General features: G+C 43.6%; 1 protein-coding gene across 2 annotated transcripts in view; it reads left to right on the top strand.

Annotated features, from left to right (window-relative positions):
* Window positions 1-25851, top strand: part of NCAPG2 (non-SMC condensin II complex subunit G2) — a 73381-nt gene that overhangs the window by 27473 nt on the left and 20057 nt on the right. For both annotated transcript variants that reach the window (XM_015135379.3, NM_001258148.1), the window contains 12 exon segments: window positions 3111-3290; window positions 7309-7461; window positions 13189-13411; window positions 13643-13755; window positions 15593-15766; window positions 19255-19325; window positions 20297-20450; window positions 20565-20738; window positions 21541-21657; window positions 21738-21878; window positions 22307-22406; window positions 24523-24710. In XM_015135379.3, the coding sequence (XP_014990865.3) occupies window positions 3111-3290; window positions 7309-7461; window positions 13189-13411; window positions 13643-13755; window positions 15593-15766; window positions 19255-19325; window positions 20297-20450; window positions 20565-20738; window positions 21541-21657; window positions 21738-21878; window positions 22307-22406; window positions 24523-24710 (1788 nt within the window).

Here is a 25851-nt window from a genome sequence, read left to right as displayed (position 1 = left end):
TAAGATTCCTTATTTTTAAGTTTTATTTTATTTTATTTTATTTTTAGAGACAGAGTTGTGCTCTGTCTCCCAGGCTGGAGTCTAGTGGTGTGATCGTCACTCACTGCCGCCTCAAACGGGAAGATCACTTGAACTCAGGAGGTCAAGGCTACAGTGAACCATGATTATACTACCGCACTCCAGCCTGGGCGATAGAGCGAGACCCTGACTCTTATTTTAAAAAAAGAAAAAAACTTTGTGGAAAACAAAATTTTAATCTCATGTAATTTTCACATGCCATAAAATGATAATTTGTTCATTTTTTCCGACCTTTAAGAAATATGAACCATTCTTAGCACTGTGGGCTGTGTAGGAGCAGGTACTCAGCAGGTACCAGCTGTGTAGGAGCAGGTACTCAGCAGGTACCAGCTGAGTCTGGCCTGCGGCATTGTTCGCCAAAGCTGGCTGAGAGCTCCTGTCCCTGGTGCTGCACCTCTTGAGGCTTTAACTCAACCTTTAGATGGAAATTAGGCTCTTTCATGAGGGGACAAAGGAGGTGATCTGATAGATAAGTAAGAGCAGTGGTTATTTCCTGTATCCTCTGTGTACCTTAACTGTTCTCTCATGCTTTTTGCTCTATTGGAATTTCTTAAACCTGAGTAATATGGAGAACCTTTTTTTTTTTTTTTAATAAAAAAGGGCCTAGGTGCAGTGGCTCATGCCTGTAATCCCAACACTTTGAGAGGCCGAGGAAGAAGGATTGCTTGAGCAGTCCTGGGCAACATGGTGAAACCCCATCTCTACCAATTAAAGAAAAAAAAATCAGCTGGGCACTGTGGTGCGTGCCTATAGTCTCAGCTACTCGGGAGGCTGAGATGGGAGGATCGCTTGAGGCTGGAAGGTCAAGGCTGCAGTGAGCTGAGATTGCACCACTATACTCCAGCCTAGGTGACAGAGCAAGACCCTGTTTCAAAAAAGAAAAGGACTCTTTGAATGTTTTTAAATGAAGAGATGCGACAGAAACAGCATTGCAAGTCATGTGCTATCATTTTGAGTGCTTATCTGGTGATGGTGTAATTGCAAACAGGTCTGGACACTGAGCCGGGAGAGGATGTGGTTGTAAGGTGATTGTCCAGAATATATTTTTATTATTTTTAAAGATTATTATTGAAAGTAATTCATAGACAACAAAATGTATAAAAACTTCCGAATCCCAAGAACAGGCCCTCAGATTCCTAAAGTTCTTTTCTATTTTTTTTTTTAATCATCTTTTTTTCTTCCTGTTTGCTTTTTCTTAAAAGACTAGTCATCTTTTCCATTCTTAAGTTTGGATAAAGGATTGGGTTGGTAAGGTGGTTAGCAAGTGTTCTTCTCTAGTTGTGTAGGGTTGTGTCTCAGGTTTGCTAAATGGGCTGAGTGCAACAGCAGGTGGGCTTCCCTTAGTTTCTGTGGAGGAAGAGCAGGCAGGCAGGTGACCCCTCGGTACCCAAGTACAAAGGGCCCTTTCTTTCTGGGTGGCATTGCTTTTCCTTCTTTTGCCTTTCCGGAGGCTTAGAGTTATTGCTGGTTCTTTTTTTGTTGTTGTTCTTTGTCTGTTGCCCAGTATCTCTTTCAGGAACTCTTCCTGGCAGATGACACACTTGGTTTAGAAACCATTTTTAAGAGTTTATCCTGGGGGCACATCCTGGCTCCTGAGCTGTGCCTCACCAGGGGTTGTTTGCCGCCCTTGTCACGAACTCTCTTTTCTGTAACCTGGGCTCTGGGTTCGGGGCTGATGTGGGCTCTCTGAGGTCACAGCCTCCTGTCTTTAGAGCACCCTTACCTAGGAATGTCTAGGTTACAACCTTTTATGCTCTTTTCTCCGTGAATCTGTTCCTTATTCCCTTTCTTACAGAAATTTCTCAGTCTTTTTGTTTCTATTATTGCTAATAGAAATTGATCATTTTGGTCAAATTTGGGGGAGGAGATGGGGTAAATGCTTAATATTAACTTGAAGTCTTTTTTTTCTAATTAAAGTAGTAAGAATTCTGTTGTGTTTTTCAACGTTCCTAATAGAAAATGTCATGCATAATAAAAAAGAGACTGGAGTAATAACCCCTGTGTGCCCACAACACAGTTTTACTCATTGCTGACTAATCCCAATCCAATTTCTTCTTCCCCTGTCTTGAAACATATTTGGGACATCATATCATTTCAGCTCTAAATGGGTCAGAAAGTATTGGTAAAAGATAATCTTTTTTTTTTTTTTAAATCATGCCATGATCACAGCTAAAGATAAATTAACGATGATTCCTTAGTGTCTTTGGGTACCCATTCGTTGCTGCCATTTTCTCATTTTGTTTGAATGTTTCTCTAACTAAGGCCCATGTGCTGTGACTAACTGACATGTTGCTTAAGTCTCCTGGACCATGAGCTCTCTTGCTATAATCTTTCTGTGTTTTGTTTTCTTAAAACTTGCTATTTTTGTTGTCATTGAAGAAAGCAAATTATTCTATGACGTTCCCAGCAGTCTGGATTTTATAGAACCCATTCCTGTGATGCCATTAGTGTGTCCCTCTGCCCTTTGTGTTTCCTATAAATTGGTGGTTAAATGAGAGAGTTGATCCGAATCATGTATTTGGGATTTTGTTTCGTGAGATTATTTCCCTGGTGATGTTGAGTACTCCCATCAAAGTACTTATTGCCTCATTGTCTCCTTTTGAATTTTTAGTACCACTGACGATCATGGCCTGGATTAGTTCATTACAGGTAGAATTATTTTATTCCTGGCTCTAAAATGCATTACAGCATTTTAGAATTCAAAAGCGTGGTGTACATGGGCCATGCCTTATCTGAACGCCTGCCATGCTCAGCTGAGTGTGCAGATCTCACTGGATGACAGAGCTGGTTTTGAGGCACTGCTGTCAGGGGATGTGGCAAATAAGGCACCACATGTTTCTGGCTTGATCTTAAATACTCTGCTTTAGAAGTGATAGCAAGTAATCTCAGGTCTAGGAATCCATATGTGTCCAGTGTTTCTATGCTCAAAGTTTCTCTAAGTTACGAATTCCTGAAGTGCTCATGTGTGAAGCAGATGTTGATTTCGGGAATTAAGTCAAGGTTTTTAAGCCTTTCTCCCCTCCTACTTATAGAGCCTTTTAGAAGATCCTTATCCGATGGTCCGTTCCACAGGGATCCTTGGTGTTTGTAAAATAACCTCTAAGTACTGGGAAATGATGCCCCCGACCATCCTGATTGACCTCCTGAAGAAGGTGACTGGGGAACTGGCGTTTGACACGAGCTCAGCTGATGTTCGTTGTTCTGTCTTTAAGGTAAGATGTTTTAAATTATGTAAGTAATGTTTATTTCTTGTGGAATAATTAGAAAAACAGAAAAAGAAGAAGATTAAAATAATACCTGTAATCCTACTCCACAGAGATAACATTTTTGACTTGTCATATATCCAGAGTAAGCTTTTTAAAAACCGAATTAGAAGTGTTTTCTACAAAAAATGACTACTTGAACTAATAGTTGTTTTTAGTGTAAGGGGAGAAGGGGTCCCAGTACTGTTGAATTTATTCTCTTTTGTCTCTTTGTGTGATGTCTTGGAGAAATATACTTTGCATAGAATCTGGTACATAGAATATATTTGGATTCACTTAAGTAATTTTTCAGTATCTCCCACCTATCACCAACACCAATCATAGCTCAAACCTTGCAAGAGAAGCTCACATTTTATTTTCTAAGCAACCTGAACTGTCTTAGGTTTATAGAAATTGTAATGTGTATGTTGGATGGTAGTGGGGTGGCCACTGATCTTTTCTCCCCCTGGCTTTGGTGGGAAAATGTGGAATGAACCAGAGGGAGGGAGGTACCCAGTCTGCAATAACAAATGCTCTCCGAGAGAGGGTTTGTAAATCTGTAAAGCACTCAGAGAGGCCAATTCGGAGAATTTCTTCAGGGCCTGTGAGATGGCCTAAGAAGAACTGATCTCACTTTCCTGCTACTGGAATCAACTGTTTAGAAGCTCTGACTCCCCTGAGCACAGCAGGTGACTTCCTCTTCCCTCATGTGCAAAACAGACATTTTCAGAGCAGCTCTTGGGCCTCACGGCCATGCCCCTGTGGGGGCTCCTGTGGATCTTCCTCCCCACTTCTCAGGAACCTGCTTGCTTATTTTCTCTATTTGAAAAGTTTTCTGGACTAGGTGCAATGGCTCACACCTATAATCCCAGCAAGTTGGGAGGCCAAGACGGGTGGATTGCTTGAGTTTCATGAGCTCAAGACCAGCCTGAGCAGAGTGGTGAAACCTGGTCTCTACAAAAAGTATAAAAAAAATTAGCCGGGCATGGTGGTGTGCACCTGTAAGTCCCAGCTACTTGAGAGGCTGAGGTGGGAGGATGGCTTGAGCCTGGGAAGCAGAGGTTGCAGTGAGCCAAGATTGTGCCACTGCACTCCAGTTGGGTGATAAGCCAGACCTTGTCTCAAAAAAAAAATTTTTTTTCTCTGCATGTTCAACCTCTCCCTCTCAGCAGTATCCTTCCTATAGGTTTGTAAGCATGTTCACATCTCCATCTGAGGCAGAGGCTCCCCCATCTCTCCTCATTGCAGAAAGATATTCTGAGGAGCATGTCTGTGTTTGTGGAGTGATCAGACTTTTGGGCTCATGCCTGTTGCTCTGCAGTAATTGTTAGGAACAACCTTCTTACTCTCAAAAGAGTCTTAGTTTAGTGATCACCTAAACAGTCTATCTCCATTTCCTGCCATTCCCCAGTCCACTGTAAAGCATCTTCTATGTCCACTACTCCAGTAAAGCATTTCTAGCCAAGGTTAGTTTCACATGACCACTTCACTAGACTTTTTTGATCTTGAGCAGAATTCATCCCCACACCATTCCCTTGTCCTTCTGGATGTTGTACAACGTCAGTCCCTCTTCTTCCTCTTTGTCTGTGGTTGAATGCTCTTACTCTTTAAGTGTTGGCTGAGGAGTCAGGGACCCATGCGCTTCTTGCACTGTGATGGGCTCACCCTGGCGATCTGGTTTCCAACCTTGCTCTGATTGCAGTTTGCTTGCAGCTGGTCCCAGTTTACAGACAAGTGTCTTCTTGAGAGCTCTGCTCAGGTGACCAACAGGTAGCTCTGCGATTAAGATTATCCACAGCTTGCAGATAGGAAGTGCTCCTGGGGTGCACAACCTCTGGAGGGGAAGGGACATTAAGCCACGACACAGCCTGGGAAAGCCTCGTGCAGACCCACAGGCAGCTCTAGAGCCAGCAGAGCCCTTCAGACTGGGCCCATACTGATCCACCATTGCACACTGGCTGCCTAGGAGGAAGGCATTTTCTTCAGGAGGCCGTCCCCACGCATGCTGATGGTGAGGGCAGCTCAGCGGCCCCGGGACAGCTGGGTTGAGTGCCTCATTTTTTTTTTTTTTTTTTTTTTTGAGACGGAGTCTTGCTCTGTCACCCAGGCTGGAGTGCAGTGGCCGGATCTCAGCTCACTGCAAGCTCCGCCTCCCGGGTTCACGCCATTCTCCTGCCTCAGCCTCCCAAGTAGCTGGGACTACAGGCGCCCGCCACCTCGCCCGGCTAGTTTTTTGTATTTTTTAGTAGAGACGGTGTTTCACCGTGTTAGCCAGGATGGTCTCGATCTCCTGACCTCGTGATCCGCCCGTCTCGGCCTCCCAAAGTGCTGGGATTACAGGCTTGAGCCACCGCGCCCGGCCGAGTGCCTCATTTCTGACAGGGCCTTGGCAGCATGTTACAGCAGCCACCCTGTCTCCACTGCTGAGTCATTACCATCTTTTCCAAACCTGCTGCCATCCAAGAGTTTTCTTTGTTTTCCTCTCTCCCCCTTGCTCCTCTTTTTCTCCTTGAAGTGGTGATGTCATCTGCTGAGTCACTCACTTGTGTGCTCTTCTTGCTTCTTCCTCCTTTACCCAAGTCCTGTCTTTCCCTTCCTGGAGTTCTCTGAGGGTCACCTGCTCCTTCCTGTTGCTGTCACCCAAAGTGGCCACAGCTCCCTGGCCAGTCTTCTCTCGGTCCTGACCTTCTGAGCACAGTCTGGTGCTTTCATGCTTCTGAGGAAACCCTTGCAGGGCCACTCTGAGATGCCTCCCAGGCCCAGATGAGTCATCTGTGAGGAGGGATGGGTAGGCTCTGGAGTAGAGGAAGAGTCAGCAGAGAATCTACAGAAGAAAGACCAGAAAAGCTGAAGGAGAATTAGGAGAACACAGTGTTGTAGGAGGGGCTACAGGGGCTGTGGGATGGGGGGAACTGGCGAGGTAGGTGGTGGCCGGTGGCCGGTGGCCAGTGTCCAGTGGGAGGGCAGGATCAAGGGGCGGCTGTGGACACAGGTGGAGCAGATGATTCAAATCAGACTGCCCTTTAGTGCTTTGGAAGAAGAGCTGTATATATCTGAAATTTTTTGAAAAAATGATCGTCGTTAAAATATATGTGGCCAGGTGCGGTGGCTCATGCCTATAATCCCAGCTCTTTGGGAGGCCGAGGCGGGTGGATCATGAAGTCAGGAGATCGAGACCATCCTGGCTAACAAGGTGAAACCCTGTCTCTACTAAAAATACAAAATTTAGCCAGGTGTGGTGGCAGGTGCCTGTAGTCCCAGCTACTCCAGAGGCTGAGGCAGGAGAATGGCGTGAACCCGGGAGGCAGAGGTTGCAGTGAGCCGAGATCGTGCCCCTGGACTCCAGCCTGGGCAACAGAGTGAGACTCTGTCTCAAAAAAAAAAAAAAAAAAATATATATATATATATATATATATATATATAGTGTTTCTCCTGAAACTAGATGGAGAAGGCCGTAGAGCTTAAGCAGTGCTGGAGCTTGGGGGCCCAGGCTGAGCCTTGGCCTGTGGAGGAGCACCACCTGCTACATGGGCGCTGTAGTCAGCCGAGAGTGTGTTTGAGTCACACACACTGCCTCTGTTCCCTCCAATCCTCATGCAGTATCGAGTCAGGAAATGCAGAGTTCTTGGACTTGGTGCCTTTGGAGACCACATGACCAGTAGTTATTCTGTGTTTCTTTCAACTAAAAAATCCTCTAAAATTTAGCTAAGAGAGAGCATTAAAGATTTCTTTTATAATTGCTTTAATCTTATTTGAACAAAACAATGAATGGATCAAATAGCAGTGGTTGGGCCTATACTAGTTCATTAAAAGTATGCCTTTTATATGAAATAGTTCTAGAAAAAGTGTTATTTTCCGTAGGTATATTTATTTCACTAGTAGTTCTAGTAAAGATGGAACCGAATGTTTTCTTTAATGAAGTTTTCCTACCTGAACCTTTCATTGGCATGTTCTGATTTTGAACTGTTTATCTTTCTCTGTGTTGCAGTGTCTGCCAATGATTTTGGACAACAAACTGAGCCACCCATTGTTAGAGCAGCTCCTGCCAGCTCTCAGATACAGTCTCCACGACAATTCGGAGAAAGTGAGGGTGGCTTTTGTGGACATGCTGTTGAAGATCAAAGCTGTGAGGGCTGCTAAGGTACGATGAATAGGGCTTCTTTACCTAAGACATGAAATAGAGACTTGTGTTCATCAAACAGAAAGAAAGTAGTTTTAATTCCACATTTTAAACGATAACATATTATTTGTCCAGTTATCTCTGTCATCAAATGTTGTTTTGTGTTTTTTATCAAAGATTCTAGAAATATTATCAATGTGTTTTCTTTTTGAAAGACATTAATGTAAGCACCCCCTGCCTTCCGTTATATTTTTATCATGTGTGAAGGTTTTCACTGAGATATTTGGTGTAATATTTGGATACTTGGCACCCGGTGAGCACTTCTGGAGAGTGTCGAGTATGAGCCACCCACCACCCCTCACCCCCCGCCCCCACACAGAATGAAGGAAGGAGACACCCACTTTATGAGAGATGTGCGTTTTGACGTTTTATAAACTACTGAAGTGATTATTCTCTTTCAGCTCTAGTTCTATTCTGCTTTTGGCTTTTGGCTAAGAATGTTGCTTATAATGTTCTTGACTTCATTATTATTTTGGTACCATTGTGAGCTTTCTTTCTCCACACAGTAGTTCTCAGAAATTTACGTTGAGTGCTGTTCTGTTATGGCACGGGATCCAGAAACAGCCTGACATGCCAGAGTGCGGGGTCAGCCAGACAGATTTGTGTGTTCTTAAGAGAGGTGGTGCTATGTGGCCATGAAAAGAACAAGGAGGAACTTTCTGTGGGGCTTCCTTGGAAAGGCCTCTAAGATATAGAAGTATAAAAGTATAGTGTAGATGTGGTTCTGGTGTGCTACCAGCTGAGTAAAGCAGAGACAAACGTGTATGTAAATATTGCTCAGATATGGGTAAAATATCCTTTGAAGAGAACAAGAATTTAGTGCCAGTTGCTTGGGGTGATGAGGTGAGGGGGAGACAGGGTCCCACTCTGATGCCCGGGCTAGAGTGCAGTGGTGTGATCTCGGTTCACTGCAACCTCACGTCATCATCCCTCCTCAGCCTCCCAAGTGACTGGGACTGCAGGAGTGTGCCGCCGTGTCTGGGACTGCAGGAGTGGCCGCAGTGTCTGGGACTGAAGGAGTGGCCGCCGTGTCTGGGACTGCAGGAGTGGCCGCCGTGTCTGAGACTGAAGGAGTGGCCGCCGTGTCTGAGACTGAAGGAGTGGCCACAGTGTCTGGGACTGCAGGAGTGGCCGCCGTGTCTGGCTAATTTTTCTAGATGGTGTTTCCCCATGTTGCCCAGGCTGGTTTCAAACTCCTGGGCTCAAGCAATCTGCCCACCTTGGCCTCCCAAAGTGCTGGGATTACAGGTGTGAGCCACCATGCCCAGCCAATGATGGGGATCTTGTCACTGCATTTAGTACCTATTACTTTGTGTGTTATGAGTTTTGATCTGTGAATTTTTTATGTTAGAAGAAAACAAAGGATATTTTGAGTGACCAATGTGGTATTAACACCCAGTGTCATATCCAGTTGAGTTACTTTGATGCTTTTGTTGAAAATCATTGACTATATGTGTGGTCCTTTTCTGGACTCTGTCCTGTTTTGTTGATCCATTTGTTCTGTGTGGATCTTATGGTAAGTCTTGCAGTGTACATTCTCAAGCTTTGTTGTTCTTTCAAAATTCTTTGGCTACTTTAGGTCCTTTGCATTTCATGTAAATTTTAGAGTAATAGCCAGGTGTGGTGGCTCATGCCTGTAATCCTAGCACTTTGAGAGGCTGAGGTAGGAGGATCACTTAAACTCAGAAGTGTGAGACCAGCTTGGGCAACATAGTGAGACCTTATCTCTTAAAAGAATGTAGAGTAAGCATGTCAATTTTTTTTTTTTTTTTTTTTTTTTTTGAGGCAGAGTCTCGCTCTGTCACCCAGGCTGGGGTGCAGTGACACAATCTTGCCTTACTGCAACCTCTGCCTCCCAGGTTCAAGTGACTCTCTTGACTCAGCCTCCTGAGTAGCTGGGACTACAGGTGTGTGCCACCATGCCTGGCGATTTTTAAAAAAATTTTAGTAGAGATGGGGTTTCACCATGTTGGCCAGGCTAGTCTCAAACTCCTGACCTCAGGTGATCCATCTGCTTTGGCCTCCCAAAGTGCTGGGATTATAGGCGTGAGCCACTGCACCTGGCCAAGCATGTCAATTTTAATAAAAATACTGGCTGCAATTTTGATGGCGTTTTTTGAAACAGCCTGTTAAAACTGTAGTTCTGTGCTTTTACACTGTTGGTGGGAGTGTAAATTAGTTCAACCATTGTGGAAGACAGTGTGGCAATTCTTCAAAGACCTAGAGACAGAAATACCATTTGACCCAGCAATCCCATTACTGGGTATATACCTAAAGGAATATAAATCATTTTATTATAAAGATACGTGTTTGCCTATGTTCATTGCAGCACTATTCACAATAGCAAAGACATGGAACCAATCTAAATGCCCTTCAATGATAGACTGGATAAAGAAAATGTGGTACGTATATACTATGGAGTATTTTACCGCCATAAAAAGGAACGAGATCATGTTCTTTGCAGGGAATGGATGGAGCTGGAAGCTATTATCCTCAGCAAACTAATGCAGCAACAGAAAACCAAATACCACATGTTCTCACTTATAAGTGAGAGCTAAATGATGAGAACACATGGACACATGGTGGGGAACAACACATACTGGGGCCTGTTGGAGGGTGGAGGGTAGGAGGAGGGACAGCATCAGGAATAATCACTAATGGATGCTGGGCTTGATATGTAGGTAATGGGATGATCTGTGCAGCAAACTACCATGGCACACGTTTACGAATTTAACAAACCTGCACATCCTGCATGTGTACCCCTGAACTTAAAATAAAAGTTGGACCAAAAAACCCAGAAAACAAAGTAGACTTTAAGGCAATTATTGGAGAAAAACAACTTTTTATGAATATTTTTAATTTTTTTGTTTTAATTTTTTATTTTGAATTTTCAAACATATCTAAAAGCAGAGAGACTAATACAGTGAATTAGACATACCCATCACCCAGCTTTAACAATTATTGCTGTGTCCAATCTTGCTTTATCTAAACCGTATCCAGGCACACTGCCAGACTATGTTGAACTAAATTCCAGACATCATATTGTTTTCTTTGTGTTTCAGAATGTATCTCTAAAAGATAAGCACTTAAAAACCACTGTACCATTATTTTATAAACAATAAAAGAATAACTCTTCAGTAAAACAAAACAAAAAACTGTAGTAGGTAAGGAAGGCAGAGGGACACAGGGTCTCTGGCCCACCAGGGAGTTTGGGTGTCAGAGCAGAGAAAGAAGGCATCATGTTTGCATTTTAGTCCTTACCTCTGCAAGTGCAAGGCAGAGAGCCATTTGGTTGTGAGGTCTCTGGAAAGGTTTGTGGCAGGCATGCAAGCTAATTTCCCTTGAAAGTTAAGGTTACAGAATGACATGCGTACAAGAGGCAGTCTGACTGGCCAGAGGGCAGCTGTTGGAGCTGACTGGAGGGCATTGTCTATGGGCAGGAACGACCTGGCAACATGAGATCAGGCTGCCGGGCCTGGCGTGCACACCTCAGTAATGGGCGCGCTGGCCCAGTGGAGGGTCTTGTACATGCAGCTCTAGAAGGAATGAGAGTTATACCTTCTCTTTGTTTCCTTTGTTAGCTGTGGTAGGCCTGGGCTGCTGGGCTGAGCCCAGCGGGCCAGGAGGTGTCAACACTCTCCCTACAATGCATCGTCCTCTTTTTAATTTTTTTTTTTTTTGAGACAGGGTCTCACTGTGTTGCCCAGGGTGGCCTCAAACTCCTGGCCTCAAGCGATCCTCCTGCCTTGGTCTCCTGAGTTGCTGGGACTACAGGCAGGAGCCACTGTGCCCAGCCAATGAGTCTACTTGTATTTCTACAGCAGTGTGTGGGCCGTGCAGCTCTGATCCGTGCTTTTGTGTGATGTTGAAAGGCAGCGTGGCAGACTAGATGAAAGTGCTATGATCTTGTGCTTAATTGCTCTAAGCCTGCTTCTTACCTGTTAAGTGGGGATACTAATATCTATGCTGGGGGTGGTTGCAAAAATACAGTAAATCGTGGCTCAGGCACTTGGTTCTGTGCTTGACGTCCTCCGGCATTTCCAGACAGGTTGGTTGCCAACAGCACTGTCACCTGCAGGCCTGCTGGTGTATCCTGCTGGTGCAGTGTTCAGGGCTTGATGCCTCACTCTTAGAAGTAACCACCTGTTGGGGCTGGAGCCTGTGGCCAGGAGGCTTTAGTGTGTTGGGACGGGCAGAAGGCGTTCAGGATGGAGGTGGACAGAGTTGTTCTCTGGTCAGAATATCAGTCCTAGTATTTTTCTCTTTCTTGTTCTCTTAAACCGTGACAGCACAACCTCTCACTCTTAGGTAAGAAGTCTCCAGTCCCTTAATTTCCAAGACTTCAGTCAGGTTTGGCAGAAGATTCTTGTCCCTGTGGCTGTAGGTGAGAACTGGGAACCTTGGCCCTGTCCACTGTCCTGTGCGGGGTAATGCTCTGTCTTTCCAACACTAGAATGTGAGTAAACTGCCCAGTGTGGGATTTGGGATTATTGTCTTTACTACAGTAACTTTTTCAGAAATACCAAGAAGTGCCTGAGTGGAAGTATCCCAGGGGCGCTTCAGGAGGTAGTAATAACAGTGTCGGATGCTGCAGATTTTGTCTGAGTTGAGGGCGTACGTATGTCTATTTGAATTTGCCGTATGAGATCATGACCTTGGCAAGAACAACTTCAGTGAGGGTGGACTGCAGTGTCGACGGGGTTGGGAAGTGGGATCTGGAGGTGGAGGTGGGATGCAGGCACGCTTAGGAGCAGGTCGACTGACAAGGGAGAGGGAAGGTGGCATCCAGGAGATGGGAACCTCAGGTTGAGTTTTGTGCGTGGGTTTTTGTTCTAAGAGTTGGGATGATGTGAAGAAGAAAGATCCAATTGAAAATACTGGAAAGAAGGATTGGTCCTTGGAGCAAGGTCCTTGAGAAAAATGCAAGGTCGAGGGTTTTGCCCACCATGCAGGTGAGGAGCCCGAGGCAGGGCTTGATGTGGTGCCATTCAATTTTGCTTTGTCTTGTTCTGCGTTTTTCTTTGTCATGAATTTCTTGTGCAGACGATTGGTGCTTGCTTTCTGTAGGTGCTTCGGGTGCTTTTGAGAAGAGGGACGCTATCACTATGATCAGTTCTGATTTTTGCAGGTTGTCTGGATGCTGTGTGTGAGATGGGTTGGGGGAGATGAGACTAGGCTGTGGGGGTCCATGATGATCTGGCGGGCTTATGTCAGAGAAGGAGTCACTGGATGGGACAGACAGCCCCAGGAGTTCAGGAGTGATGCCTCTGCCTCTTAGATAGGAGACGGAGTGTCCATGTCAAAAACGTTATATATGTTTTTACTCACTTTTCACATTAATGGGCCAAAAGTTAAGGTACTTTAAGAAATTAAAAAAATATTAATTGACAATCATAGCTATCATTGGAGAGTTTCCTGTGTGTTAATCATGGTGTTAAGTAATTTTAATTAAGCCTTTCAGCAACCTTATACTTGGGTGCCTTATATAACAGTACCTTTTAAAATACAGATTTATTTATTCTAATTTCTCTACAGAAAGTCACAGATTCTGGTATAGTCATTTGAAGTGAATTTTCTTGAATATAAAAATATTTCCTTTTTTGGTTATGCTGGAAAATTTTTTTAAGCTGTTTCCAGGGTTACAGGCACAATTGATTATTTCCTTCTGCTTATGTGGTTTTTGCACAGTTTTGGAAAATATGCCCCATGGAGCACATTCTGGTTCGTCTGGAAACTGATTCTCGACCTGTGTCTCGGCGCCTGGTGAGCCTCATCTTTAATTCTTTCCTGCCTGTGAATCAGCCGGAGGAGGTCTGGTGCGAGCGCTGTGTCACCCTGGTGCAGATGAACCACGCTGCTGCCAGGAGGTTCTATCAGTACGCCCACGAACACACCGCCTGCACCAACATAGGTAGGGAGCGCTGTTGTGTCTCAGTTCTTGTTATGTTTTCCCCCAAAAGCATAATACAAATTACAGAGTTCAGTATTTGTCAATTTAATAAGCTTCATACTTTAATGCATTTCTGAATAATTTCCCTTAAAATAGTACTTTTAACTAATTGGGATTATAATTTCACTATCAGATAGTTAATTTTGTAGAAGAAACACATCCATTAATTCTTGTTTATACTAAACATTTCAGCAAAGCTGATTCACGTTATTCGTCATTGCTTAAATGCCTGTATCCAGAGGGCAGTGAGAGAGCCTCCAGAGGAGGAGGAGGAAGAGGACGGCAGGGAGAAGGAGAACGTGACTGTGAGTAGAGCAGGGCCAGGCCGGGCAGATAGTGCATCAATGGCATCACTCCCACAGGCCATTTTGTTAGGAATATTCCTATTTTTTCTTTGTTCCTTTAGTATTGTTAATTAAACAAGTTATTTTGGAAGGTCATAATGTTTTTGAAAGAACTGCTTTGTATCCTTTGTAGTTTATTTTGGAGCTCAGGTAGGACTTAATACAGAAGAAAAATTCCTACCAGTCACATCTTGTCCCAGATTTTCCTTACCTTAAATGTCTCTGTGTGTTTTAATGCAACTCTGGGTGTAGCATAGCTGGATTGGATTCTGGGTACTCTCATATTTTTCAAAGTATAATTTATTAAAGGGACAGTTTCTTCAGTATCCAAAGTAACCAATTATATTAGAAGAAAATAATGTTTAAGACTTAGACACACTTGTTACTTATAAGCATTATCTTAAGCTTCTAAACTTCTATGCTTGTGGACATCTAAAGTAAGATTTTGGGGTCATTTTGCAATGCCCACTATATTAAGAAACTGGACTTTAAAAGAAAATCACAAAACAGTTTGCCCTGTGCTGAGGCACAGTGCTGGTGTGCTCCCCTAACAGCTGGTCCTGAGCCAAGTGCTTCTGGGTCTGACCCCATTGTGGCCTTCCTAGCAGGGGCAGCAGATGGCTCACCCAGGCTCTGCTCGTGCCCCACGGTGCTTTCTCCTCCGTCTCCCACCACACCCTGATGGGCCACCAGCCCAGCCCCTCAGTCAGTTATGCTGGGTTGAAATTGTTCAGAAGGAACTTACCAAAAACATACAGGAAATAGATGTGGAATAGAGAGAAGAGTTCAGCGAGAGTGAGGGCAGCTTCCGTCTTCACAGCCATTGGGCAGGCCACCTCCCTGGGCTCACTGCACCCTCACTGCCAGTGTTCAGAGCTTCAGAGCTGGTTCTGCTCTTGGTGTTGGTGGAGTTTGAGTTTCTTCTCTCAGGGCTTTTCCCTCAGTATACGTTAGAGTTGCATGACAGGCCTCCGCAGCAGGGATGGTTGGCAGGTCTGGCTGTGTGTCTGTGCTGGTGAGTGGGCATGTCCACTTGCTGGCACGCAGCCACAATGCACTTGTGTGTGGCTTGCAGTGTTGACAGCGTGGGACTGCTGGCTCTGGGTAGAAGAGGAATTTGTTAGAGTGCGTTTGTGGTTTAAAGTGAACATTCAGGTGATTACTGCACACTACCAGCATATGTTCAGGAAAATGTAAGTAGGTCTATTTTTTAAAAACGAACTAAAGAAGCCCGTGATCTAGTGGTAGTCGATCATAGTCAGTCATTATTCCAGCCTCTCAGGCTGTGTTCTGCCTGCCTGTAGGGTGGGGTTGGCCAACCAGAGACTGTGTCCTTTCTGTGACGTGATAGGCTGGGTTTTGGCGGCTGAGTTTCAGTAGCAGTCACCTTGGAGGAAGGTAGGCTTTACCATTCCCCTCCCCCTGCATCGAGATTTCTGGTGAAAAGTGCTGTCTTGTAATAAAGCAGAAGATACAGTGAAAGAAAAGGCATGTTTTTTAATGGGGTGTTATGTTCCTAGATGGAGACAATAGTTCATACATTTTCATTTTTAGAAGAGTTTTCTTCATATAACTGTTTCTTTAAAAGATATAGGGTTAGTTTGGAATTTATATCCTGGGTGGGCATTCAAAAATAAGTTTACCTCCCTAGGAGATTCTCTAAGTAGAGAGTAAAAGACATGAAAGTAAGACTGATATTCTTTACATTTCTGCTTTAGAGCTCTAATTCTGAGATGCTGTTATCTTTTAGTAGTTGTTATGATTAGATTATCTCACAATACAATTATTTTTATCTTAGGTTCTGGACAAAACACTGTCAGTAAACGATGTTGCGTGCATGGCAGGTTTACTAGAAATCATTGTGATTCTCTGGAAAAGTATTGACAGAAGTATGGAAAATAATAAAGAGGCCAAACTTTACACCATTAACAAGTTTGCCTCTGTGCTTCCAGAGTATTTGAAAGTATTTAAGGTAAGTCTTGATTGAACTGTGCTTGTAAGTAAGGTATATTAAGGTTATGTTTGTTTAGAATTTAGCAAAAGTTCTCAAACACGTTTACCTCCCTGGATCTGTTTTCTTACCTGTAAAATGAGAGGGGTGGACTAGTGTTTACCTTGCAGTTTAGTTTCTTTCTCTCGCCCCTCTTGAGGGTGGAGACCTTGTGTCTCTGTCTGCTTCCATATCCTAAGCACCCAGAGAAATGTCTTGGGTAAGCACTTGATTCTTCTGCCTCCAATTGTCAGTGACATTATTTTAGAATCTAATTTGATTTGCAGGGGTTTAAGAAAGAATTTTGTGAACATGGAGGTACAGTAGTACTGAAGTTCTGTGGGCAGTTTTACTTAGGTACCTGAAGCCACCCAGTAAACAAATATGTCCCTGAAGTATTTGAGTTGTGTGTGTTGGGGCAAACAGTTGTGTGTGTGATTTCTTTTTTAAAAAAATTTATTTTGAATTGACAAAAATTGTGTATACTTTATTGTGTTCAACATGATGTTTTGAAATATGTGCACATTGTGGACTGGCCAAATCGAGCCAATCAGTATCACCTCACGTACTTACCATTTCTGTGGGGAGAACGCTTAAAATCTGCTCTCAGTGATTTTCAAGAATATATTATATCGTTATTAATTGTAGTCACCATGTTATAGGATAGATCTTTTGAACTTATTCCTCTGATCTAACTGCAATTTTGAATCCTTTAGCTAACCCTTCCCACCCCCACCACTCTTCTTTGTGTGTGATTTCTATTTGCATGCAGGACCGTCTCATTCTTTGACTTTTTATTTCTGAAGGAAGTTTATATTTCAAAACTAAATTTAAAAATAGATTAACAACATGTAAAAATGCAAATATATTCTTAACTCTGAAGAAAGTGTAGTTTAAATATAGAAAGATCATAGGTCTTAGGAACCACATTCCTCTTCCTAAATGTTACTCTTGCCTCTTCTTCTACCAACTTATGTAACTTTGGACCACGTAGTTTTTCTAACCCTTTCAAGGCTCTGAGCTTCATTCTGCCTCTGACGTGAAAGCATGGCCTGTCCATGAAAGCAAATTGTATTCGTTGCCAAATTGTATTAGTCTGTTTTCATGCTGCTGATAAAGACATACCTGAGACTGGTAATTTATAAAGAAAAAGAGATTTAATGGACTCACAGTTCCGTATGGCTAGGGAGGCCTCACAATCGTGACAGAAGGCAAAAGGCATGGCTTACCTGGCGGCGTAGAGAAAATGAGAGCCAAGCAGAAAGGGAAACCCCTTACAGAACCATCGGATCTCTTGAGACTCACTGCCATAAGAACAGTGTGGGAGAAACCACCCCTGTGATTCCGTGATCAACCACCGGATCCCTCCCATAACACGTGGGAATTATGGGAGCTGCAATTCAGGAGGAGATTTGGGTGCGGACACAGCCAACCATCATTTACCAGTAAATGGTAAAGCTCATTAGCTGTGCGTGGTGGCTCACGCGTCTAATCCCAGCACTTTGCGAGGCCAAAGCAGGAGGATTGCTTTAGGCTAGGAGTTTGAGACTAGCCTGGGCAGCATAGTGAGACCTCATCTCTACAAAAATTTAAAAATTAGTTGGGCCTGATGACCTGCGCCTTTTGGTCCCAGCTATGCAGGAGGCTGAGGCAGGATTGCTTGAGCCCAGAATTTGAGACTACGGTGAACCATGATCATACTACTGCACTCACTCCAGCTCTGGCAACAGAGTGAGACCCTGCCTCTTAAAAAAAAAAAGGAAAAAAAAAAGAAAGAAAGAAAGCTGAAATAATGACCTGGGGCTGAGAAGCCAGCATTATTTCAGAATATGAACAGAAGCCCATATAGGATACCAGGTGGGTTGGCGGACAGGGCAGTTGTGGCCTTGGGGTATTGGAAACCCTTAGAGGGTCTTGGGATTCAGTTAATTCTTAGTATGTCTATAGGAGGTCTCTCCACCACTAGGGAAAATTGCTTCCTTCTCTAAGTAAAGAGATGATGGGTGAGCCACACAGATAGAATTGGCCATCATTATCAGTATACTTGTAACATTAACGAGATATTTTCCTCCCTTATTGTTAGTTGGGGGTAAGGATGGGGTCACTGTGAATGCAGATTAATTACTAATCAAATTTTGATTTTGGTCTGTTTCTGTTTCATATATATTTTCAGGAAAATTATTATTATTTTTTAGGATTCACTATGTCCTCATTCTCCCAGCCAAGAGTATCTCTTATTGAGTGTTCTTGATGAAGGGTAGATGGACCCCCTTTTACTTATTGTTTCAGTAATAATAATATAGCTGCAGTTTACTAAGCGCTGAGGACACTCTAAGTATTATACTGTGGTTCTGTGTGGTGTAGTTCACTTTGATTCTTCCAACAGTCCTGTGTTCGTTTTGCAGAGGAAGAAACTGACTCTGAGAGCTTAACTCCTCTCCTCTGTGCTATGTCGGCTGTTGGGCTACAGAATCTGATTGGGTCTGGATTTGGCTCAGTAGCCTTAAAGCTTCCTTTTTTTTTTTTTTTTTTTTTTTTTTTGAGATGGAGTCTTACTCTTGTTGCCCAGGCTGGAGTGCAGTGGCGCAATCTTGGCTCACTGCAACCTCTGCCTCGTGGGTTCAGGCTATTCTCCTACCCCAGCCTTCCGAGTAGCTGGGATTACAGGCGCCTGCCACCATGCCCAGCTAATTTTGAATTTTCAGTAGAGACGGGGTTTCACCGTGTTAGCCAGGCTGGTCTCGAACTCCTAACCTCCGGTGATCCAGCCGCCTCAGCCTCCCAAAGTGCTGGGATTACAGGGTGAGCGACTGTGTCTGGACATTTTTTTTTTTTTTTTTTTAAATAGATGTAATCTTGCCCTGTTGCCCAGGCTGGAGTGAATGCTTGCTGTAGCCTGTAACTTGGCCTCACACAGTCCTCCCACCTCAGCCTCCCAAAGGGTTGGGATTACAGGCATGAGCAACCACGCCCTGCTGCATTTTCCACTGAACTATACTGTCTTCCTCAAGATATTCTGATTTTGTTTTATAACATTTTCTCTGAATAGTTTCCTTCTCTTGAGATTTATGTTCAGGATACCAAGTGCATAGAGTTAATTTTTTTTTTTTTTTTGTTTCATCAGTGTTGTTTTTTAAAGTAGATTCAATTCGTGACAGCATATGATTTTGTTTATCCTGCTTACTGGCATATTCCCAGGGTCTAGATTGGCACTGGGTACATAGCAAGTGCTTAATAAATATTTGCAAAGTAGTAAAATGTTATATAAAACTTTTGTAACACTTATCAAGTAATTTTCTGTGCCCCTCAAACATGAGGCTGGTTTAAGTTTTCCCTTTGAACATGGAAAGAACTACCATGGTTCTTCTTGACCAGCTTTGATAGTAAGTTATTAGAGTTTACGTAGAGACACTTTCAGAATTTATAGTGTTCACATGTGCTTTGGTTTGTTTTTCTCCTTTTGCTCTTAGGATGATCGCTGCAAGATCCCTTTATTCATGCTAATGTCCTTTATGCCGGCCTCTGCTGTCCCTCCGTTCAGGTATTTGCTCTGTTCTTCCGTGCGGTAGTGAAGTGGCAATCCTATCCATTGTTGTGCTGAGTTACTACTTCATGTCAGCAGACCAAAACATTTAGCTTTCAGCTCATTGTGGCTTCTTCCTTCTGCCCTTCCCTCTCCCTGTGGTAGGGAAAATATCAGGATGTGATTTTCAGTGGCCCTAAGTTGGTACTGATGAAAGCAGAGACTACATATGGAACTGAAACTGTTACTCCACCTTAAGTCTGGGGTTATTCTTAGCACCTGGTGTGGGAGGTTCTGGAGCACAAGGCCACCGTTGGTCACATGTGACCCTGAGCACCTGAGCTTTGGCCATCTGAGCTGAGATATGCTGTGAGTACAAAATACACATGGAGTCAGCCTTGGTGCAAAAAGAAGAGTGTGAAATATTGATTACATGTTAAAATGATTTTGGATAGATTGGATTACATAAGATTATGTTATTGAAATTAGTTTCACCTGTTTTTCTTTGTGTTTTAAAATGTGGGTAGTAGAACATTTTTAATTACATTTGTGGCTTGCATTTGTGTCTCACATAATTTATTAGAGCTCTACAATGTTGGTGATTATCTCAGTAAAAATTATGTTTATTCATATTTATGGAAGAAAAAGGAGTATTTTGATGCTAAACAAAAATTATTCTTCAAGAGTAGAAACTCTTGCTCTAGAACGTGACAGATGGCACAGAAACAGAAGGATGAGGGCTTTGTGTAGCTGCTGTGCCCTGCTCCTTCAGCGTCCAGAGCTGATCTCAGGTCTTGTGGTGGGATGCAGCTGTGTAGCAACTGTGGGAAACTGTATTTATTCCCGCCTTGGAGAGCATGAAAGTGCTAATATAATAACAAGGGCTTATGCACCGTCAGATTTTAGCTTCTTGGTTTTCCTCACCTTTTGACAAAGTGGGGGAGTTTCTGTTGAAATACTCAACCTGATTTTCCATCTGACCTTGTCAGCTGTGGTGTGATTTCCACGCTAAGAAGCCAGGAGGAGGGCGCTGTGGACAAGAGCTACTGCACTTTGTTGGATTGCCTCTGCTCCTGGGGGCAAGTGGGGCACATTCTGGAGCTTGTGGACAACTGGCTGCCCACAGAGCATGCCCAGGCCAAGGTAGGTTAACATCATGCTTCTTTAAAATTAGGTGAGTGAGGATAACTGTGTATTAGAAATGATATGCTTTTCTAGGGACATGTGTTTTCATTATCAGTGTCTCTCTTCTTTCAGAGCAACACAGCTTCTAAACGTAGGGTGCAGATCCACGACACACGCCCAGTCAAACCTGAATTGGCTTTGGTCTACATTGAGTATCTGCTGACTCATCCAAAGAATCGCGAGTGCTTGCTCTCTGCTCCTCGAAAGAAACTTAATCATCTTTTGAAAGCCCTTGAAACATCAAAGGTAACTCTGTGCCCTGAGAGTTGAGTGGTCTTGTATGATAGTGGTGGTGGCAAATCAAGATGTGAAGGTTTCATATTTCCAGTGCTATACAAGTGTTCTGGCTGCAACAGAATTGAGAGTGATCATGTCACCTCATTCAGTTGGTACAAGGCATGGAACCTGGCCGGGGCAAGGTTGGGAGTCAAGTCCCAGTTGACATGTGTTCAGAAATCTTGCATTTCTGTTGCACCTGCTAGGGTGCTAGGACTCAGGAGGATGGCCCGAGTTTCTCAGAACACACCCTCTGCTGGAGATACGTCACACACCCTTTCATGTGGACACTCAGTCCCTGCAGTCCTTGGCAGTTTTTTCTGGGAATGTTTGGAGAACATTTTTTGGGAACCCATCATGTTCCCAGCTGTCCCACGGAGGCCGTCATCTCTTCCTCTCCTCCAGAAGCCAGCCCTCTGAACACCCTGTTACATTGCCCTCAAGTGTGACTGTACCAGAAGCAAAGCCTCAGCAGAGCAGAGCCAGGCAGATGGGGAGGACGGGCCTGGTCACGAGGCAGGGAGGGGACGGGTGGTGCTGTGTGCAGGGCAGGGGCTGTGGACGGTGAGCTGAGCCCGCTCACCTGGCTGTACATTTTCCTATGCCACCCAGCACCTCACATCCAGGCACAGAGTCCTCGGAGACTGGGTTTCTCCAGAGTGGGGGTCTTTCCAGCTCGCCTGAGATCAGGTGCTTCCCATTGTTCTTGCTGTCTGGGGTGTGGTGATGCCTTGTCAGTCAGCATGTGGCCCTTGGGTTTTTTCTGTTGCAGGCAGATTTGGAGTCACTTCTGCAGACACCGGGTGGGAAGCCGCGTGGCTTCGGTGAAGCGGCTGCCCTGCGAGCCTTTGGCCTCCACTGTCGGCTGAGCATCCATCTTCAACACAAGGTGCGCCTGTTCCTGGCCCTCTGCTAGGATGAGATGCAGCGATCTTTTTGTTACTGATTTATCTTCTTGTTTTTGGACAGTTCTGCTCAGAAGGAAAAGTGTATTTGTCCATTTTGGAAGACACTGGCTTTTGGTTAGAAAGCAAAATTTTATCTTTTATTCAAGATCAAGAAGAAGACTATCTGAAGCTTCATAGGGTCATTTATCAGCAAATTATCCAGGTTAGAGGTCTGAAGACACAGAAACCTTTCTCTTTACCAAGTTTGTTATGTTTCAGTGTTTCATTTTCTACTTTAGAGTGGTGATTTTAGACATGAGTGTTATTCTTAAAAACTTACAGTAACATTTATCTAGCTTTCTAGAGTTTATCTTTTCGCAAAGCATAAACTTCATACTTCTAGTGTAATTTTACACATTACATGTAACAGCTGTTCAGTTATGTTTGTGGAATTACATAAAATATGTCTCTAGATTTATTATGAAAACAGCAAGAATTAATGTATCTTTATGAAAATTCCTTTATAAAACATCTTTGTAAAAATCTGCTTTGTAAGATAACTAGCACATGGATAGGAGAAGCTTTGTGAGGCTGGATTTACTCCCTTTTTTTAAATGGCCTTTGTTGCTAAGTTGTGTCTGTCTCTTACAGACCTACCTGACTGTGTGTAAAGATGTTGTTATGGTAGGCCTTGGTGACCATCAGTTTCAGATGCAACTTTTACAGCGGAGTCTTGGAATCATGCAAACAGGTACAGTCAGGGCTGTTTTAGAGCAATAAATACTCAGAACCAGTCCTTCCCTCCCTCCCTCCTTTACTGTGTTAACTCAGAACTCTCACTTTTAAGTGACTGATTATAATGCAACCTAGTGTATACCAAAAAAGGGATTTTTTTAGGTGATGCAGCCAGGAAATTCAAAGGTGTTTCTGGGTCAGATATAACTGCATCCAGAGTTTGTGACAGGGTCCTTGGGATTCTGCCTCTCCTTGTGGTCAGCTTCGTTGCCAGGCCGACTTTCCTGTGGATTGGGCTAGTGGCTATTTCCTGGCATCTGTGTGGGAAACCATCACCTTTTGGCTCTGCTCTGGCCATGTGCTCCGTGGGTGGAGGGGTGAGTCAGGAATTGTTAAGTGGTACCCCACCAGGACCCCTGGAAGTTGCTGTTACCCCAAGGAAAGGATTAGCACAGGGTAACCCATGGCAACAGTGAGTGAGAGGACAGCCTTCGAGTCACATCAGATGATGACGGGAAAGGGTGTGGGGCCAACCCAGGGGGAGTGTACCTGGGGCCATTCCATATCTCCTTGGCCTTCTGATCACAGTCTGGTAAAGAAGAGTACTGCTGAGCTGGGATCCTGGTCCCTGGCCCCTGAGCCCTAGCCCCTAGCTCTTAGCCCCTACTACTTAACCCCTACTCCTTAACCCCTAACGGCCAGCCTCCCACCCCACTGCTTCTGTGGTGTAGCCAACTGCCGTGTAAACCTGTTTCTGGATGGTTTTTAAGTGAGTATCCCAATATCCCAGTGTTGCATTTGATTCTTACTGAGATCTGTAAAAGCCTCAACATTTGATGTAGACATTTCTTTAAGCCTAGTTATTTTGCTACAAGAGATTGAAAATGATAACATTTAGTAAATTCAACATTAAGTTTTGAGAATTAGATTAAGTTGGTAGTCCAATTTCTAGTGGATCCATCTGTAGTCTCTTTCCGATAGCCTTAAATATCTTCATGGCAGATTCTAGAGGGGTCTGTGTGTGTGGATCCCCCCAGTGTATCTCTCTTTATGAAGTTACAACTGAAAGTAGATGCTAGGAGAACACTGGAGCCAGGGTACTGGGCAGTGTCTTAGTTAATCTTTAATTATAAGCAAAATCATCCATCATTTGTTTAACAGCTCCAAAGCTTAATCGTAAATATCAAATAGACCAATATTATTTGCTTTAGCTTTTTTGTTTAATGTTTTTTTTTTTTTTTCGAGACCAAGTCTTGCTCTGTCGCCCAGGCTACAGTGGAGTGCACTGGCGTGACCTCGGCTCACTGCAACCTCCACCTCTAGGTTCAAGCAATTCTCATGCCTCAGCCTCCCGAGTAGCTCGGATTGCAGGCACCCACCACCCGGCCAACTAATTTTTGTATTTTTAGTAGAGGTGAGGTTTCACCATCTTGGCCAGGCTTGTCTCAAACTCCCGACCTCAAGTGATCCGCCCACCTTGGCCTTTCAAAGTGCTGGGATTACAGACGTGAGCCACCATACCCAGCCTGTTTAATTCTTTATAATTCACTTCTATTGTGAAAACAGCATTTTATACTTAAGCTTAATGATTGAAACAGTCAAAATTATTTATTTTTTAAACTTCACTTATCATTTAGGAATTACTTTCCCATGAGGACCGAATCTACTTTTATTATTTATAAAATTTACTTTTTGGAGGAACTAATTATACATAGAATTCTAGATCTCCAGTGTAGCCAGTTTCATTATATAGGTATATCTGTTCTCTAAAAATAGAACAGAACAAACAACTGTTCTCTAATTCCGGTATTGAAGGAGCCACACTGCTGAACTTCTGTGTGTTCACGTGTGCAAGGAACACGATTTTTAGTTTAGTGACTAAGTCTAATAACTATTACTGTTACTGAAGGTATCAGTTTTATAAATTGGACAAATGTCATACTTACTTATTTATTTTGGTTAGAATTTAGGTTAACCTGATCAGCCTGGCTTTTGGTATTGGCTCACCAAATACCAAAGTGTAATAATCTCTTTTTTGTTATCATTGTATACATGTGTTAAGTGAGAAATGTGTAATGATTTCAACAAACTTGTGTGATTAGAAAACTGATATATTCCAATTTTCTTTCTAGTGAAGGGATTTTTTTATGTTTCATTACTTCTTGACATTCTGAAAGAGATAACTGGAAGTTCCTTGATTCAGAAAACAGATTCAGATGAAGAAGTTGCAATGCTGTTGGACACAGTCCAGAAAGTATTTCAGAAAATGTTGGAATGTATTGCACGGAGCTTCAGGAAGCAACCGGAAGAAGGCCTTCGGGTACTCAGGCCTCCCCAGGACGGGTTCGCTAGATGGACTTTTCAGGGCTGGGTACACCCACACAGATGCACGAGCCCTGGCTGTGCTGTTCACGCTCGGGTGACGTGCAGTGGTGTGTGGGAGGTCCCTGGTGGCGAGGTGCGCTGAGAGAGATGGAGTCGGCGTGGGAGTCCCCCGTGGCGGGTACACTGAGAGAGAGATGGTGACCCCTGTGCATGGGCTGGAGGCAGGAAGGGCGGGAGCTCCAGCTGTTGAATTCTACTCAGTGGTCTTAGAACAGGATCCCATGAGTTCAGGTTGACCAGACGGCAGGACAGGAAGCAGAGGACTGATTGCTCTAGGTTCTGAGTGTATAATTGTTATATCACAGAGTTTTCCAAATAAAATATACCTTTCTTTTGAAAAAGAATTTTGATACTTGTAGAGTGACAGACATCTTGCCAGGTGAAATGCTAATTTCTATCATGAGTTACCTCCCCGTCCTATGTTAACCTTCTCTAGGTTGGAAACGAGAGTCACAGACCTTGAAGGGGCCCGTGGCTTCCCTTTGCTGGTTGAAAGCTGATGTGAAGTGAGATTATTGTATAAGCACTTCATATAAAAAACCTGTATGCCAGATTTGCTTCATCCTAAAAATAATGTCATGTCAGTTTCAGTTCTCGTACCACATGATGTTGTTATCAGAGAGAGCCATTACTTTTTCTAAGTAGCAGCTTAAAAATATCAATGAACTATTATTTTTTAATGAAGACTTTTAAAAATGCTTAAATGGGAGGCTATTTATGAAATATTGAAGACTCAGTGTCCTTTGCTGATAAAGGTCATTGAAGGTTGTTGGCCATACTTTTTCTAGTCTAGTTCAATTTGAATTAATTTGAAATGTTCCTGTGTTTGATGAATTCATTTCAAGTGTCTGTGATCTTTTAGGTAATGTAATTTGTGCCAAAACCTTTAGTTTTCCCATCAAACCTGTGTAGCTGTAGTTAGCATATGTTGCCTCATAGCTGATGCCTTATTTTAATGTCATTGATGTTTTGCCTCCTTATTCCTGAGTGGTGTTCTTGGCTTTAGGGGAAGTTCCCAGTGGGCTTTGGTCCCGTCTATCATCTTCTGGCCGTGGTGCGTGGGAGGTTTGAGTCAG

Source organism: Macaca mulatta, chromosome 3, assembly GCF_049350105.2.
Source record: "Macaca mulatta isolate MMU2019108-1 chromosome 3, T2T-MMU8v2.0, whole genome shotgun sequence".
NCBI lineage: Eukaryota > Metazoa > Chordata > Mammalia > Primates > Cercopithecidae > Macaca > Macaca mulatta.
The sequence above is the reverse complement of the archived record's forward strand: the minus strand, read 5'-3'. Positions and strand labels throughout refer to the sequence as shown.